Here is a 14,278-nt window from a genome sequence, read left to right as displayed (position 1 = left end):
GTTATAGCGAAGGAATCCCGTTGCAAATCAGCGGGCACGGCAATCATGCACATGGAGTATTGCAAGGATTCCCATAATGGTAATCTCGGGTAAAGCCCCCTATGCAGCCGCGCAGGGGTTCCTACAAGGCTGGATCGCACCATCTGGAGCAGTGCTAAGGCATGAACATGTAGAAATCCTGATTCCGCATACGAACTGCCGGTTTTCTGGATTTTCTATCGAATCGCAGGTGTGGGAATGGATCTCCTTAATTTCCGTTTTTCTTGCTAGCGTAGGTGGATGACGGGTAATGGAAGATGGTGCTATGCACATGATCCTTGCAGGCAACTCACTACTACTCCACCCGATGGTAGTGTTAACCGTTGTGCCCGCCCGTCTTTCTTGTCGATTGACGACATCCATTGAGTTGTTGCTTCCTGTCCCTCGCTCTTTGTTTAGCAGCACGTCGACTCCCGACCAGTCTCTCTTTCAGCACCAGTCAAGATGTTGTCGATACTACCTACCATCACACTCCTTTCGTTGCCGTTCCTCGCTGTCTGCCAATCTGCTTCCGATGGCTACAGTGGCTACAAGCTCGATGTGCGAGACGACGGTGACCCATCCGCTGTTCTCTACGAAACAGAAAACACATCCTCATCCAACATCTCCGCCTTGAGCCCCGTCCCAGACGTTCTCCTCAACGCCTCCGTTCACGTCGGCGAGATCTTCATCGGTGTCGACAACCTGACCGCAAAGATCAACCTCGACGCCCAGGTCCTCCAGTTGCTGCAGTTCAACGCCGGAGTCGACCTATCCATCGACAAAGTCACCCTCCTAATTCAAAACGTCACAGCAAAAGTCTACCTCGAAGCCCGTCTGGGTAATCTCGTCAACATGGTCAGCGACGTCCTCGACAGCATCGATCTGAACCCCGTGATCGCCGAGCTAGGAAACGGTCTTGGCTCCATCATCAACGACACTGCTGGTCTCGTTGGCGACGTTGCCGGTGGCCTTACTGGAGGCGGTAATGATACCTCTGCTCAAGCCAAAGCCAAACGCGACCTCGACTTCCACCAATGGGACCTCCGCAACAACATCCTCTACTCCATCAACAACTTCGAAGGCAACACCAACAAACGCCGTGTCCTCGCTCAAAATGGCGATATCGTAGAGCAAGTCCTCGATAACTCTGGTACGGTCTCTGCAACCAATGTTGTGGGTGATTACCTCAAGAACATGCGGTTCAACGGGTTCAACGAGAGCGTGACGTACAAGGGCGAGGAGGTCTGGGAAGAAGAATATGTGTACGAGCCTTTTATGGGTCTCTACTCTATTTCTGGTGTGTTCAAGAGCAAGAGTAATGGCGAGGTCGTTGGCACGCAACTTCTGGCTGAGGCTAGAGGGGGCGGAAGCGCGAGTATTGGGAATGAGAAGGCGTAGGTCTTTTGATACCCACCTGCACAATTACTGAGAGTATTTTGCGAATGGAATGTAATGTCTGAACTCTTGTGCTGTTGTACTCTCCATGCATGCCCGTCTGATGACTCTCCCACATCCATCCATCCCGATCACGTCTTTGCTTTTCCTAAGCATGCACGCCTTTCTCATCTCGCTCTGCATACATAAACCAAAACGAATTCAACTGCGTACTAGCACCAGCCACCGCCAAGCATTTGTTCACGCAACGGTTAAATTCCCATGAACAATCGCGTGGTCCGTTTCATGTAGACGTCCGTGCGAGCACACGATGCTCAGGAACCGAGATTTGACATGTACCATGCAGTCGGATATGCCATGAATAGGCCTGTGGGCCTAACGGTCGAGATCTGGGATCTGGGCTTTTGGATCGACGATGATGTCACGGGGGACAGGAGTCACGGATTAATGCGATCTTATTCCGTGAGATATGGCGGGGTGCAAGCATGGAGGATAATGATTGCGATGCAGTGTTTAGTGCAGTGTGAACGGTTTGCTTCGGCCAAATCGATGGATGACGAGAAAGGTAAGAGATGAGGGACGGATGGGACGGGAGAAGCGCGCAAAGGTTGGAACTTCATAAAGTGCTTCATTGTTGCCTGCGTTCATTCGTCGTTAAAACGCACCTAACGCCATGCCATGCTGTTGCTGTGAGATGAGATGAGAGTTTTCCGTACCGACCCCTAACGCCACATAATGCTCAAGACGATTTGTTTCCAACTCTTCGTGCAGCACCCTGATCCTCCCTACCCCTCGAGCCTACCCATCATATTCTTCCTAACCTTAGTGTTAACCACCCCTCCCACTCCAAAAGCCGGCACAATCCTACAAATCCTCGCAGCAGCACTCTTCGCCCAATCCCTCAGCACGCGCCCCGCCCTGCCATCCACACCCCCCACCCTGGCCTCAGGCCTGTTGTACAAATCCAACCCGAGTAAATGCAACGGCGTGCTCACAAGCTGCACAGCAGCAGGCGTAACAAACTGCGCAACACTCAGCGCACCAACATATTTCTTGACCTCCGTGCCCATGCGCTCGTCTACTTTAGGCGCAAGAAGCGGTGGCAAGTTGAACGAAGCGAAAATAGTAAGGCAGTCGCGGACGGTGAAGAGCGCGAATGTAGGTAGTGGAACAGGTCTTGGTGAGGACCCTGGCGCAGCGAAGAGTCGCGTGAACTGATTATCTTTATACAGACACAGCGCTAGGTTCGTTGTACTCGTAGCGAGGAACTTGCTCGTCCCGCTCGTTTGCTCTTGTAAACCTTGCGTGGGCTTAACCGTCGCGGACGCCGTGTCGATGCTGTTGGCGGTAAAGTATGTACCGAAGTATAGACTGAAGATGAGGACGAAGGGTTTGCTGCCGAGGAAGCGGTGCGGTTTCGCGAGGAGTTCGATTGCGCTCTTTTTCAGACTCTCGCCGAGACTGTTACGCCCGCTGGCATTTTCGATGATGCCTTTGTCGATCATGGTTATGATGGGTGCGACGAGTATGCCGGCGGAGCCGGCGGAGAGGGCGTCGACGCCGATGCGTAGACCGAGTTTGGATGTGTTCCATTCGTGGGATGTTTCGGTCGAGGTGCTGGGTTTGCGCATCGTGGGGAGCGGTAGGTTGGGTTTGGGGATCGCGATTGACGGTGTTGCGACTTTGGGTACGGTGGTTTGGTCGCTGTGCTCGTTGGCTGTGTGCGGTTTCATACCGCTGGCTTGTTCTTCCCCCATTGCAGCTTCCTCCGGTGACTGATAAACTCTCTCTTTGTGTGCTGCATGGAATGCTTGAAGTTTTGACGGTGCGTTTCTCGCGGGCGCTTCACGCTTTACGACTCTTTCGACAGTTTGGCCGCGGTTTGGACCAGGGCGACAGAGGTGTCGTAAGTGTACAACACAGGACAGGCTGTTGTTGAGGGATTTGATACAAGCCGCTGACGAAGATATCGGAGTTTACCTGAAAGTTCGCCGGCGAACAAACACCGACGTCGGAGCAAGAGCCGCCGAACGGGTATCACGCGCATTGATTGGTGCACGTCATCGGGCCCTGCATCGTTCGTCGCTCACAGCCAGGTTCTCGATGGGTAGCATCGGCTGAGACATGTGGGTGTTTGCTGCATGGCATGAGGAATTAAATGCAGGGTCCAGCGTGGGGAGCTGGCCACGACTGACGATCCGGGGTATGGTGGGTTGGGACACAACACTTGCTCTCTCGCTAGGTGCACAGTCCGAGTACGTGATGACGGAAAGTTCTTGAGGAACTGATGACTGAAGGGCAGAATTCATTTGTCAAAACTTATCGGAGAAGTCATGATAACTTCGTTTTTGCAACCGGGGCATGCCTACTCAACAAGCAACTCACGACTCATGCTGTTTCTATCTCCCGGGTCGGTAGGCTATCGCGGCTGCGAGACGAGCAACTTAGCCGAAGCCATTTTCCGAAGAATACCGATGTCGTAAGTATCTAGTTGATGGCGTCAACTAGCGACCGGTGATGTGTACTGGGAATGCGGAGATGGGGTGAGGAGTGGAGGCGGTGTGAGATAGCTGTAACAGAGCGACCAGGTGATGCGCATGCGAAGGTCGGTCTGACCCTTGACTAGTGTGGTAGTCATGAACATAGTATTCGCCTCGAAAGCTATCTTAGTCTTCCCAACAATTCGCTTGCATGTGATGCGCCTAAACTCCAATACACCCTAGGAACCCCGCAAGGGACTGTTGTCTGTATCTCAATTCCTCAGAGCACGCAGCCTCTCGGTAAATGCCTCTTCTTCTTGCTCAGTGGGCCCAACCTTCGTCTTTGCCGGTGTGGCTTCTTGGAGATCTTGTTGTAGATCCACGCCTGCCTTGTCTGCCGCCTGCGCCATCAGACGGTCTACGTCCTCTTGTGGTGTGCCGACTGCGGTGGCAGAGGAGGTGATATCCTGGTATAGTTCGGTGGCAGAGTCTACGTTTTCGAACTGCTTCTCGAAATCGACCATGACGGAGGCAATCTAGGTGTTGTCAGCGCGGTCTGCATCCAAATAGCTATGGTGGTCGCATACCCTCTCGGGACTCATAGACTTCATAGCCACGTCTAGACTCCGGTTGACCTTCATCATGTTGCCTGTAATCTGTCGCATCGTGACGGCGGTTTGTACGCGGCCTGCGACGGCATCGACGCGCGAGGCGAGTTGTAGCAGGTTGAGCTTCTCATTCTGCTTGCGAATGGCGTTTCCGGCGTATATGCGGGCGATGTCGTTGTGGCCCTGCTTCATAGCCTGAGAAGGTGTTAATACGCGTTCTTGCGCTGAAGAGACATGATACCAACCTTTTCCAGCTTGGTCTTCTCAGCCTGCTCCTCCTTGCCAGCTTTGAGCGCCTGCCTGTTCAGCGACTTGGCCGTGAACTGAGGGGGGTCAGCGTATGGTTAGTCAGCGCCAGCACACAGTGACTGACCTTGAGGTTAAAAAGCGCATTCTCGAGACCCGACATGGCGTATAGTTTGGAGGGTATGGTTTGTGGAGCTGTGCTATGGGTAGTGGTTCGGGAGATAGGCGGTAGTGGGCAGCGCTGTGGTGGGATGCGGCTACTGGCCACGCGGGGTGTGGGCCCAACCCCGACGTCATTGGCCGTGAAACACGGGCGCGCTTCTTGTTCTCGGCGCGCATTCACAAAGAAAAGAAGTGAGGAAATGGACTATGGTGATTGTTGTTGTGACACGTTCGATTTCGTGTCGCAGCCTCATGGGCTTTCATCGCCTTTGAATGACGCCTGAATCTATGCTGAAAACATGGTGCATATGTGCCTGCCCGCACCCAGAATGCCTTTGATGTGTCCCTAATCTAAACCAAACGCCTGCCTCGCGCCTTCGCAATGCCCACGTAACGCCGTGCAACTCGAGCCATTATTCGTACAAGTCGTCCATGAGAGAAAACATCACTGCGCGGGTGGCGCGTTGAACTTGCTCGTTGCGTTCTTGAAAAGCTCTTCTTGCGCAGCGATGAGCTGCTCCTCGGTCATGCCGCTCTGCTCGATCTTGGTCTGCTTCTTTTCGCGATTCTGCCCCGCGTTAGCTGGTGGTCGCGTCACATGCGCCGTCGCAAACGTACCTGCTGCTGCTTCTTGTAGTCTTGCGCGACCTCGAGAATGGCTGGGACGTAGTCGCCAAAATCTAGCTCTTCCAGGGCAGCCTTGACATGTTCGCAGGCTATTGTCTTTTTCGCGTCCTTTTCGGCGATCTCGTTGGCTTCGGAGGAGATGAGGGTGATGAACTCAACGCAGCACTCGATTAGGAGGTCGCGCGAATCCTTTGCAAAGGTCATGCCAGGCTCGCTGGCCAGGATGTCTTGGACAATCTTTTGAACGGTCGCTGGCGCGTATTAGCATTTACGGGGGATGCGAGTCTAGAAATTCCGACCTTTGGGCAGCGACAGGTCGTCGTTGCCGCCGAATTCGCGGTCAGACATGGTGGGTGGATGCGCGGCAGCGTGTGGTGTTGGCTTTGAGCTTCGGTACTGCGCGCGGTTGCAGCCCTGCTAAGTAAGAAATACAGAGAGGCCGGGGCACGGGCCGGCTGTTTGGCCGAAGACCCTTTGCCTAGGTATCTGGCATCATCGAGCGTTCACTGTGTAACTACGGCAGTCACCCAAAATACAGCCATGATGCACGAGGCTTACTGGGTAACGCGAGTTTGCGAAGAGTGATGTGTGTCTCTACCAAATCGCGCCCCGACGTTCCCCATTTTTATCTTATCCGCGTCATATCTTCCAAAAGGAGCAGACGTACAGCTTACTAACAGATCTAGGTGCAACCAGCAACAAAGGATATAGAGTTCTTCCTATCGACATGCTGGGCTGTGTTTGCTCGAGTCAGCCGCAGCCTTCACATGCGTGCAGTCACGGTACCGGTGTTGCTCGATAGCGACAGTGTATCCAGGGCGGCGGGCGCTATCGCAGTGCTATCGGGCCATATGTCGCTAACGTCGCAGTGGCATCACGGGTGGATCGTTGAGGCTTTTCTTCAAACGACAGGCTTGGAGCTTGATGCAGGCGCTGGCTTGAGCATTAATGTGAGGGTATTCGTGCTCCACCGGCGACGGGCGTGTGGAGGCGGTGATTGGCAGTGGTTGGGTCGCGTTCCGAGATCTTAGCCAGGGACTGTATCTCTTCCCGGCCGGTTTGGGCGATGCCGGCCCAGTGGCATGTCGGCAGAAGCAGAGGCAGTGGACCACTACGTCAGCGCGTTGCACCTGCTTGGCGCACACAAATGCATGGCCGCGCGAAGTGTGGTTTTGGTTGACCTGGTCATGCTGCTCGCCGAGACAGATGACAGTGGCGGTGAAAACCGGAGGAGCCTAGGGGACTGGAGGCGGCGCTGCTAGGTCGAGGGATGGTGCAATGCAATCGCGTTGAGAGGGATTGATACATAGCAAGGCCCGCAGTGAATTCCAGCGACAGTCAAGTCAGTGAGCTACACGGCGCCTGCCTATCTCGCCTGCCGGTGACGCTGCTATCATCCTCGAGTCGACGCCTACTGCTGCAGCGCCCCAGTGCTCCCACGGTCCCAGAGTACACGTCTACCCAGTACCGCTGTACACCGCCCGCAGCCCGCGCGCCTCAAGCCTGGAAGGACTCGGACTGCCTGCCCCGTTAAAGTCCTAGAGCAGAGTTTTCGCACAGTCGTTGCAGTGCGCTTGTTTAGGGCTAAGGCCGCTCGGAGCAGCCAGCCAGGACCCAAGTGATTATTATGACTTCACGCCCAACTGCGGACCCGGCAGACAGCTCGCTCTCGACCTCCCCCCAAAGCGACACGTACTCCAGCAGCCCGTCGCGCGCCAGCCTCAAGGAGACCGTCAAGATTGCTTCCACCCAAGGCCCCGCTGTCGATGCCAGCCAGCAACGTCCCGGACTAGTCTCTCGCGCCTCGGAGAGTTCAACCAGGACCATTCGACCCCGCCATCATCTACGCAACAAGAGCAGCAGTGTTGTTCCCACCGTCTCCACGCTCAACGTCGGCACCGCGCCCTCGACCCGCCAGTCCAAGTCGCACCCAAAATCAAACACCATGGCCCAGCACACCACGGGCACCTCGTCTGGCGCCGCCGACCTGCTTAGACAGGCCATGACACGGTAAGCGCATACTGACTGTCATGTTGATGCAACGCATTGCCACGCACCACACCACATCATCGCTTAGCTTGCAGCTGTGCAGAGTCCTGACGACGTGCACCCTCGCTCTTTCCCTACATTTTCTCTCACCACTCTCACACTCTCACGCTCCCACACTCACCGCCACTTTCCTGATGCCCTCGTCATCACTGCTAACGCCGCACAGAGCCACCAACGACAGCAACGAAGACGGACACGACCAGATCGGCTCCACCAGCTCCACGCCACCGGGTGCCACGACACCCAAGCCCGACCCGACGGACAAGCGACTGCCGGGTATTCTGCACAGTTACTTTGGCCAGGTTCGTGATTCTCTTATGCCCTCGCGGAAATCCTCCTCCACGGTCAACCCCTCCCCCGCACCCGTCACTTCTCAGGTCTCGGACCCCCGAGAGAAGGAGCAAGAGTCAACCACCCACCCCAGCATGCTGCCCAGCCCCGCCCCCAGTGCCTCTTCCCGAACTCCCTCAACCTCGCAGTTGGCTGGTGAAGCGGAGAAGCTAACGCAAGGCGACTTTGCGCCGTTGCAACAGGCTACACCTCCTCAGACACCGCGCACCCGCTCCCAAGAAGCAAAGCCCGTGCCCTCGAATCTATCCCGCACTTCAAATGCGTCCGACGAATCCAAGGAGAGCAAGACGGCTCCCGTAGTGGCGCCCAAGGGCAAGCTCTCAGTCACAATCTCCGAGGGACGGGGTCTGCGGCCCAGCACAGACCCCTACGTTGTCTGCCAGTTCCAATGGGCTGAGTACATCTCAGACGGGCCCAGGCACGATGAGTCGAAGCGACCGCCCATGCAGATGAAGCGAACCGAGAGCCAGATGGGCACTCCAATGGCCATTCCTATGAAGAGCCGACAGAGCAGCAACAGCGGCCACAGCTCAGATCCCAGGGAGAACGGCTCCCTGGAGGAAGTGACGAGCCCCAAGTGGGAGCACGAAGCCATGTTGTGAGTGGCTCCTTCTCTTCACCGTGTGGTGATGCTGACAATCGTAGTGACGTTGTGGGCGACCATGCCGAAATCGACGTCTCCGTTTACGACCGCGCCAACGGCGAGGCTTTCCTCGGCCACGTCCGCTTCTGCCCAAACCTCGTCGAATACAGCGAGCCATACGACGGCTGGTTCCCGCTAGAGCCCCGAGAGGGCGAGGGAGGTGTTGTTACCGGAGAGATTCACCTGAAGCTCAACTTCCAAAAGGTCGAGAAGAAGCACTACGGTCCCGAAGACTTTGAGATTCTCAAGCTCATCGGAAAGGGCACATTCGGCCAGGTCTTCCAAGTACGTAAGCGGGACACTCGCCGCATCTACGCCATGAAGGTGCTTTCGAAGAAGGTCATCGTGCAGAAGAAGGAGGTGGCACACACACTGGGAGAACGCAACATCCTCGTCCGAACGGCCATGGCTGATTCGGCATTCATCGTTGGACTCAAGTTCTCTTTCCAGACACCCTCAGATCTATACTTCGTTACTGACTACATGTCGGGAGGCGAACTCTTCTGGCATCTCCAGAGGGAAGGCCGCTTCCAGGAGGGTCGTGCCAAGTTCTACATTGCAGAGCTTATCCTTGCCCTGCAACATCTGCACGAGCACAACATCGTGTATCGCGATCTCAAGCCCGAGAACATCCTCTTGGACGCCAATGGCCACATCGCCCTTTGTGACTTCGGTCTGTCCAAGGCTAACCTCACCGAGAACGCCACCACCAACACATTCTGCGGAACCACAGAGTACCTCGCACCCGAGGTCCTTCTGGACGAACACGGTTACACCAAGATGGTCGATTTCTGGTCGCTCGGTGTGCTAGTCTTCGAGATGTGCTGTGGATGGAGTCCTTTCTACGCAGAAGACACCCAGCAAATGTACAAGAACATCGCGTTCGGAAAGGTCAGGTTCCCCCGGGACGCCCTCAGCACTGAAGGTAGGAATTTCGTCAAGGGACTTCTCAACAGGAACCCTAAGCACAGGCTTGGTGCCACACGCGATGCCGAGGAGCTCAAGGCTCACCCCTTCTTTGCCGACATCGACTGGGAGGCTCTGGGCAAGAAGAACGTGGTACCGCCATTCAAGCCCAAGCTCAAGGGAGAGCTCGACGTTTCCAACTTCGACCCCGAGTTTACTAATGCTCTCAACGGTGCTGGCTCTTTGAACGCCCGCGCGGCTGCCCTGGCCTCCGGAGTCAACCCCGCATCCACGCCACTGTCACCGACTATGCAAGCAAACTTTGCTGGCTTCACCTTTACCGACCAGAGTACAATGGAGCAGCAATTCGGAAACGACAGACAAAGGACCGACGCCCTGGAGCGAATGGACGAGGATGAGACGGACGAAGTCAACTGGGACCGACCTGCTGGACGCGGAGATAGGATGTCCGGTATCGTTCCCAGCAACGAGCACGACGTCTTCAACCAAGGCCAATTCGATGTATGATGAGCACATGCTCATACACGCAGCCTGCTCTTCTATACCTAGGTTCCTCCAGGACCTGACAAAAAGTTTCTGCTTTGTTCTATCTTACCGGTACATGGCGGTACTATTCGTATAGTCTTTTCTTGGATACCCGGAGCCTACCACACAGGACTTGGACTGCGTTCAAGTCCTTCACTAATTTGCCCCATCGGCTGCTGCTGTCACGACCTCACGCATGGTCATTACGATACAGCCTGTGCCGACAAGGACCTGACACAGCGTCCGACTGATTACGATTACAAGATTTCCCAGAATGAGTTCAAGTTGCTGCGGTCTCCCACGCTACAGTAAACACGATGTTTTCTTTGCTGGGCTATGGGTTTGCATTGCGCTGGTGCATTGCTTTCGCTTTTTCATCCAATGTGGGAGTTCTTAATGGCACTATGTCGAGTTCAGGCTGTTTTTTTCCGTTCTTTGTGCATTATGCGCGCGTATCTGCACGGGTTTTTCTCTTTTCTTCTTTTTGCGAGTTCGGCATATATCTAACGACATGGATTCATACGCATCGTTATATCGAGTGGATATGGATCGAGTGGTATGATGGATATGGGCGAGCCTTTTTGTACATAAAGATATGAGACATCAAGTTTACTTGTTCACATCGTCATCCTGGTGGCACACTTACTATTGATGTCATGAACACGTCTTTGCGCGTTTTTTTGTTCGCTCTATGCTAACCACCTCTTACCCGCTGTCGCTTCCTCTCCAGGCTCATCCCATACCTCCATCATATCCAACCACTCCAGTGCGAACGCACCCACAATCCTCGCCCAATCCCTCACCGTCGCCCCATCCAAATGCTCTCCATCATCCTCCATCGTATGCCACACACCCGGAAACGGACTAGGTATCACATGCAATATCTCCACGCCCTTTGCCATAAACGGCAGATGATCGTCTGATATCCCTCCATGCCCCATTGTCCCATTTACATCTGGTAAGAAGGGTGTGGATGGAGATGATTCTAGGAGGTTCAGACTGCGTAACCGGGACTCAATGGTTGAGAGGTGTACGTAGGCCCAGTGAGTGGTGGGAAAGTAGGATGGGACGAGTGGGTCTGCGGAACCGAGCAGGTCAAGGAGAAGGAAGAGGCTGATTTGCGAGAGGGGAGTGCGGTTTTGGTAGAATTTTGAGGCGGGAGAGGGGGGGTTGAAGGTCGTGGACCAGTGGGTTGCTAGGGCTCTGTTTGGTTATGTTAGTATAACCATTCCATGGAGTTTCCTCTTTCCTCTTTTCCCGATATGAATTGAGACGGGAGAAACGTACCTCGCGCCATACAAACTATCACTATCACTCCAAGTCTCAAACGCCTCCTCGCCGTCTAAAAACACTATCTGGATACCCATGTCCATATCCACGTCCCCGCCCTCTCCTAACGCACTCATCTCCTCGTACATCCGCGTTATATGAGGGTCTAGCACGCTGGCTACATACATCAACATAGCGCACGGCGCCGCACTATCCGTCGCCCCGATAAACCCATCCGGATGCAATTTACTGTCATAGTGCGCAACGAGCGTGAGCAAGTTCGATTGTCCCGGTGCAACCCAAGGTGGTTCTCGGCGCGCGATGAGGTTGGCGAAGGGGAGAGGTGTGCTGGATGTGGGGGTCACAGAGGTGCTGTTTTGCCAGGTTAGGTTCCAGGCTGGTAACTCCTTTGTGAAGTAGGCGTAGAGGTGGTGTTGCGCGAGGGTTTGGCCAGGGGTGCCGGGGACGCGCGGGATGAGCAATGGGGAGAGGAGGGAGCTGTCTTTTGCGGAGAGGGTGTTGTTGGGGGAGGGGAGGGCTCGGAGGAAGGCGTCCGAGAGCGGTTTGTAGGCGCGTGTTGGGGTGAGGGTGAGGAGGAGGGGGAGGAGCGTGGCGGGTAGCGTGAGGAGCATCGTGGGTGGTGGGTGGTGGGAGTTGATGGAGGAGCGCGTGCGGTTCGTTGTGTTGTGTACTAGAGGGCGTGTCTGTACGTCGAATGCGGCGTGGAATCGCGTCGTCTCGCTCGCGGGCGCAGAACTGGGAGCTGTCGTCGAGGTCCCAACAAAGACTGAGTAACCGTACGAGATCGAAGCGCAATGGATATAGAGACGAACAGCTAAGATCCCTCCTTCCAAAAGTGCCAGCCTCTTTCTCGTTCTCCTCAATCCCCTTCCCGTTTCATCTCACTCCCGCAGTCTCGAGTGAAACGTTTGCGCAAGTTGGCCCTACTCCATCAGGCAAACACCGAAGAGCCATGAAGCGCGGAGCTGAGCCATCGTGTTGCGTTTCGTGCTTCAGTTTGGGTCCCTGACGGGGCGGAGGCGCGCGCATCCCTGTCGCGCACGTGAGCTGCACGTTCATCTTATCTGATTGATTGTGTGTCTGAATGGGGAAGTGCTGTGATGACGGAGGATCTAGCCGTTCTGGGCGGGGTCGATGGTATGCATGTCAGATGTCTAATCAAAGAGCTCAAGACGGTATGCGCTTAGATTTGGACTTGGTACAGTTGATATATACTCATGTTCATATGATCGCTACACGTCCAACGTCTCCGGTCAAGTAAATACTACCCTACAACTTCGCCTTTCCCCCCTCACACTTCACCAACGCCCTCCCGTTCGTAAGCACCGTCTTCCCGCCCTCAACCTTGACCACAAACCTCACCTCCTCGAACCCATCCTGATCGCGATCCCCCGTCCTCCACATCTCCGTAATCAGTTTATCACCCGGCTTGACCGGCGCCGCGAACCTCGCCTGGAACTCCTTGAGGTTCTCAGGCTTGGATGCACCGAACGCCTTCAGGATAGCGTGGGCAGACATGTTCCACGAGAAGAGGCCGTGGATGATGGGGCCGCCGAAACCCATTTTCTTGCCCGGCTCCGGGTCCGCGTGGAGGGGGTTGTAATCGCCGTTTAGGCGGTAGAGGTGGGCGGTTTCCATGGTGGTTTGGTGGATGTGTGTGCTATCGGAGGCGCGGGACGGAGGGGGGTAGTTTGGTTGTTTGGGGCCTGTTGTGTGTTAGTCTTGTGTTATACAATGGTACCTGCTCAATCGCGAGCACGGCAAGGGTCAAGGAGAAGGGAAAGACGTACCCTTCGGACCACCCCAACCACCCTGACCAACATAGAAGCCACTGCCAACAGCCCTGCTGTACGTCTCCCCCGTCTTCGCATCAACGAGCCTGTTCTCCGTTTCGACAACGGTGGCCTTGCCCTTGTCGTATACGCCCAGCACCTTGCTCCTGATCTCGAACTTGCGGCCTTCACTGCTCACGGGCAGTGGCTTGAAGAATTGTATCTTGCGCTCGCCGTCGAGGACGTGCTTGGTGTCGAACTTGGGGACGCCTTCGATGGGCTCGGCATTGCTGCGCGCGTAGAAGTCGATGACTTCTTGGTCCGTGTGCTTGAAGGGGAGGATGATGGGATAGGTTGGGAAGGCCGCGAAGGATGGGTGCAGTTCCTGAGGGTGGTGTTAGAGGTGTTGGATAGCTTGGGGGACTGCGCTTGGGATGGATGTTGGGGATGTGTGGAAAACGATGGATTGACTTACGTAGAGGAAGTGCAGCTCATCCGGGTAGGTTGCGCCAATGCTGTTTGCGAAGAGCAGGAGATCGCGCTTGAGCCAGGAAACCTCATACGAGGGAAACTCGAAGCCGACGCCGGGACCTAGTTCTTTGCCCATGATGAAGTCGGTGATGGTTACACAATGTGTTAGGTCTAGAAGATTGTGATTGAGGATGCGCAACTACAATGCTTGAATCAAAGAAAAAGAAGCTCAAGTGTTGTCGTAAGCTTCAAGGTTCGCAGCGGGGCGGTAATCGCGACGCGGAGCTGAAGTTTGAGCCGAGGTACGATTCGTTCATCCATGGTCAAGACGAGAAACCCCCCAAGTGGATTAGTATACATCAACCCTGTTCAAAGTAGATGAAAAAGAGTCTTGGAATCCGGCGCCGATGTCGGTATGGATAAGACTTTTACCTCGTTGTGGGACCATGTTAATGTTGTAAACATCGCATTAGTCTATCTACAGTGTCGATGCCTCATTCAGAAGCCAATATTAAGATGGCACGACTCTTGTCATGCCACCATGCAGATCTAGACAGTATACATGTGATCCTTCCCATCCCTATCATCCATCGTAAATGTTCGTGTACCACGACTCCCACAACCCTGCGGTCGGCAAAGTGGGGCCACTGTCCCATACGCCAAGTGTGAAATAATGCAACCTTTTGAGTCTAAGCTGAATCATGGAGATGA

The 14,278-nt window shown here is 54.9% G+C and overlaps 7 protein-coding genes across 7 annotated transcripts; 2 read left to right on the top strand and 5 right to left on the bottom strand.

The window, feature by feature from the left end:
* Positions 1–483: 483 nt before the first annotated feature.
* Positions 484–1,419, top strand: J4E86_008406 (uncharacterized protein; the record flags this gene model as incomplete). Its single annotated transcript, XM_051448918.1, has 1 exon — positions 484–1,419. One exon carries the CDS (start codon positions 484–486, stop codon positions 1,417–1,419), a length of 936 nt encoding a protein of 311 aa, XP_051299915.1.
* A 782-nt stretch (positions 1,420–2,201) lies between these two features.
* Positions 2,202–3,173, bottom strand: J4E86_008405 (uncharacterized protein; the record flags this gene model as incomplete). The annotated part of the gene is made up of 1 exon (XM_051448917.1): positions 2,202–3,173. The coding sequence occupies one exon, from the start codon at positions 3,171–3,173 to the stop codon at positions 2,202–2,204; it is 972 nt and encodes a 323-aa protein (XP_051299914.1).
* Positions 3,174–4,168: 995 nt separating this feature from the next.
* J4E86_008404 (uncharacterized protein) lies at positions 4,169–4,913 on the bottom strand (the record flags this gene model as incomplete). Its single annotated transcript, XM_051448916.1, has 4 exons — positions 4,169–4,432; positions 4,484–4,699; positions 4,750–4,827; positions 4,878–4,913. 4 exons carry the CDS (start codon positions 4,911–4,913, stop codon positions 4,169–4,171), a joined length of 594 nt encoding a protein of 197 aa, XP_051299913.1.
* A 444-nt stretch (positions 4,914–5,357) lies between these two features.
* J4E86_008403 (uncharacterized protein) lies at positions 5,358–5,887 on the bottom strand (the record flags this gene model as incomplete). Its single annotated transcript, XM_051448915.1, has 3 exons — positions 5,358–5,480; positions 5,531–5,790; positions 5,839–5,887. The coding sequence occupies 3 exons, from the start codon at positions 5,885–5,887 to the stop codon at positions 5,358–5,360; spliced, it is 432 nt and encodes a 143-aa protein (XP_051299912.1).
* A 1,279-nt stretch (positions 5,888–7,166) lies between these two features.
* On the top strand, positions 7,167–10,016 carry J4E86_008402 (uncharacterized protein; the record flags this gene model as incomplete). Its single annotated transcript, XM_051448914.1, has 3 exons — positions 7,167–7,549; positions 7,755–8,537; positions 8,585–10,016. The coding sequence occupies 3 exons, from the start codon at positions 7,167–7,169 to the stop codon at positions 10,014–10,016; spliced, it is 2,598 nt and encodes an 865-aa protein (XP_051299911.1).
* Positions 10,017–10,723: 707 nt separating this feature from the next.
* J4E86_008401 (uncharacterized protein) lies at positions 10,724–11,935 on the bottom strand (the record flags this gene model as incomplete). The annotated part of the gene is made up of 2 exons (XM_051448913.1): positions 10,724–11,237; positions 11,505–11,935. The coding sequence occupies 2 exons, from the start codon at positions 11,933–11,935 to the stop codon at positions 10,724–10,726; spliced, it is 945 nt and encodes a 314-aa protein (XP_051299910.1).
* Positions 11,936–12,593: 658 nt separating this feature from the next.
* J4E86_008400 (uncharacterized protein) lies at positions 12,594–13,703 on the bottom strand (the record flags this gene model as incomplete). The annotated part of the gene is made up of 3 exons (XM_051448912.1): positions 12,594–13,030; positions 13,115–13,481; positions 13,572–13,703. The coding sequence occupies 3 exons, from the start codon at positions 13,701–13,703 to the stop codon at positions 12,594–12,596; spliced, it is 936 nt and encodes a 311-aa protein (XP_051299909.1).
* Between the last annotated feature and the right edge of the window lie 575 nt (positions 13,704–14,278).

The sequence above is a fragment of the Alternaria arbusti genome (genome assembly GCF_024043155.1).
Source record: "Alternaria arbusti strain BMP 1465 chromosome Unknown scaffold_13, whole genome shotgun sequence".
Taxonomy (NCBI): domain Eukaryota; kingdom Fungi; phylum Ascomycota; class Dothideomycetes; order Pleosporales; family Pleosporaceae; genus Alternaria; species Alternaria arbusti.
This window is presented reverse-complemented; position numbering and strand designations above follow the sequence as displayed.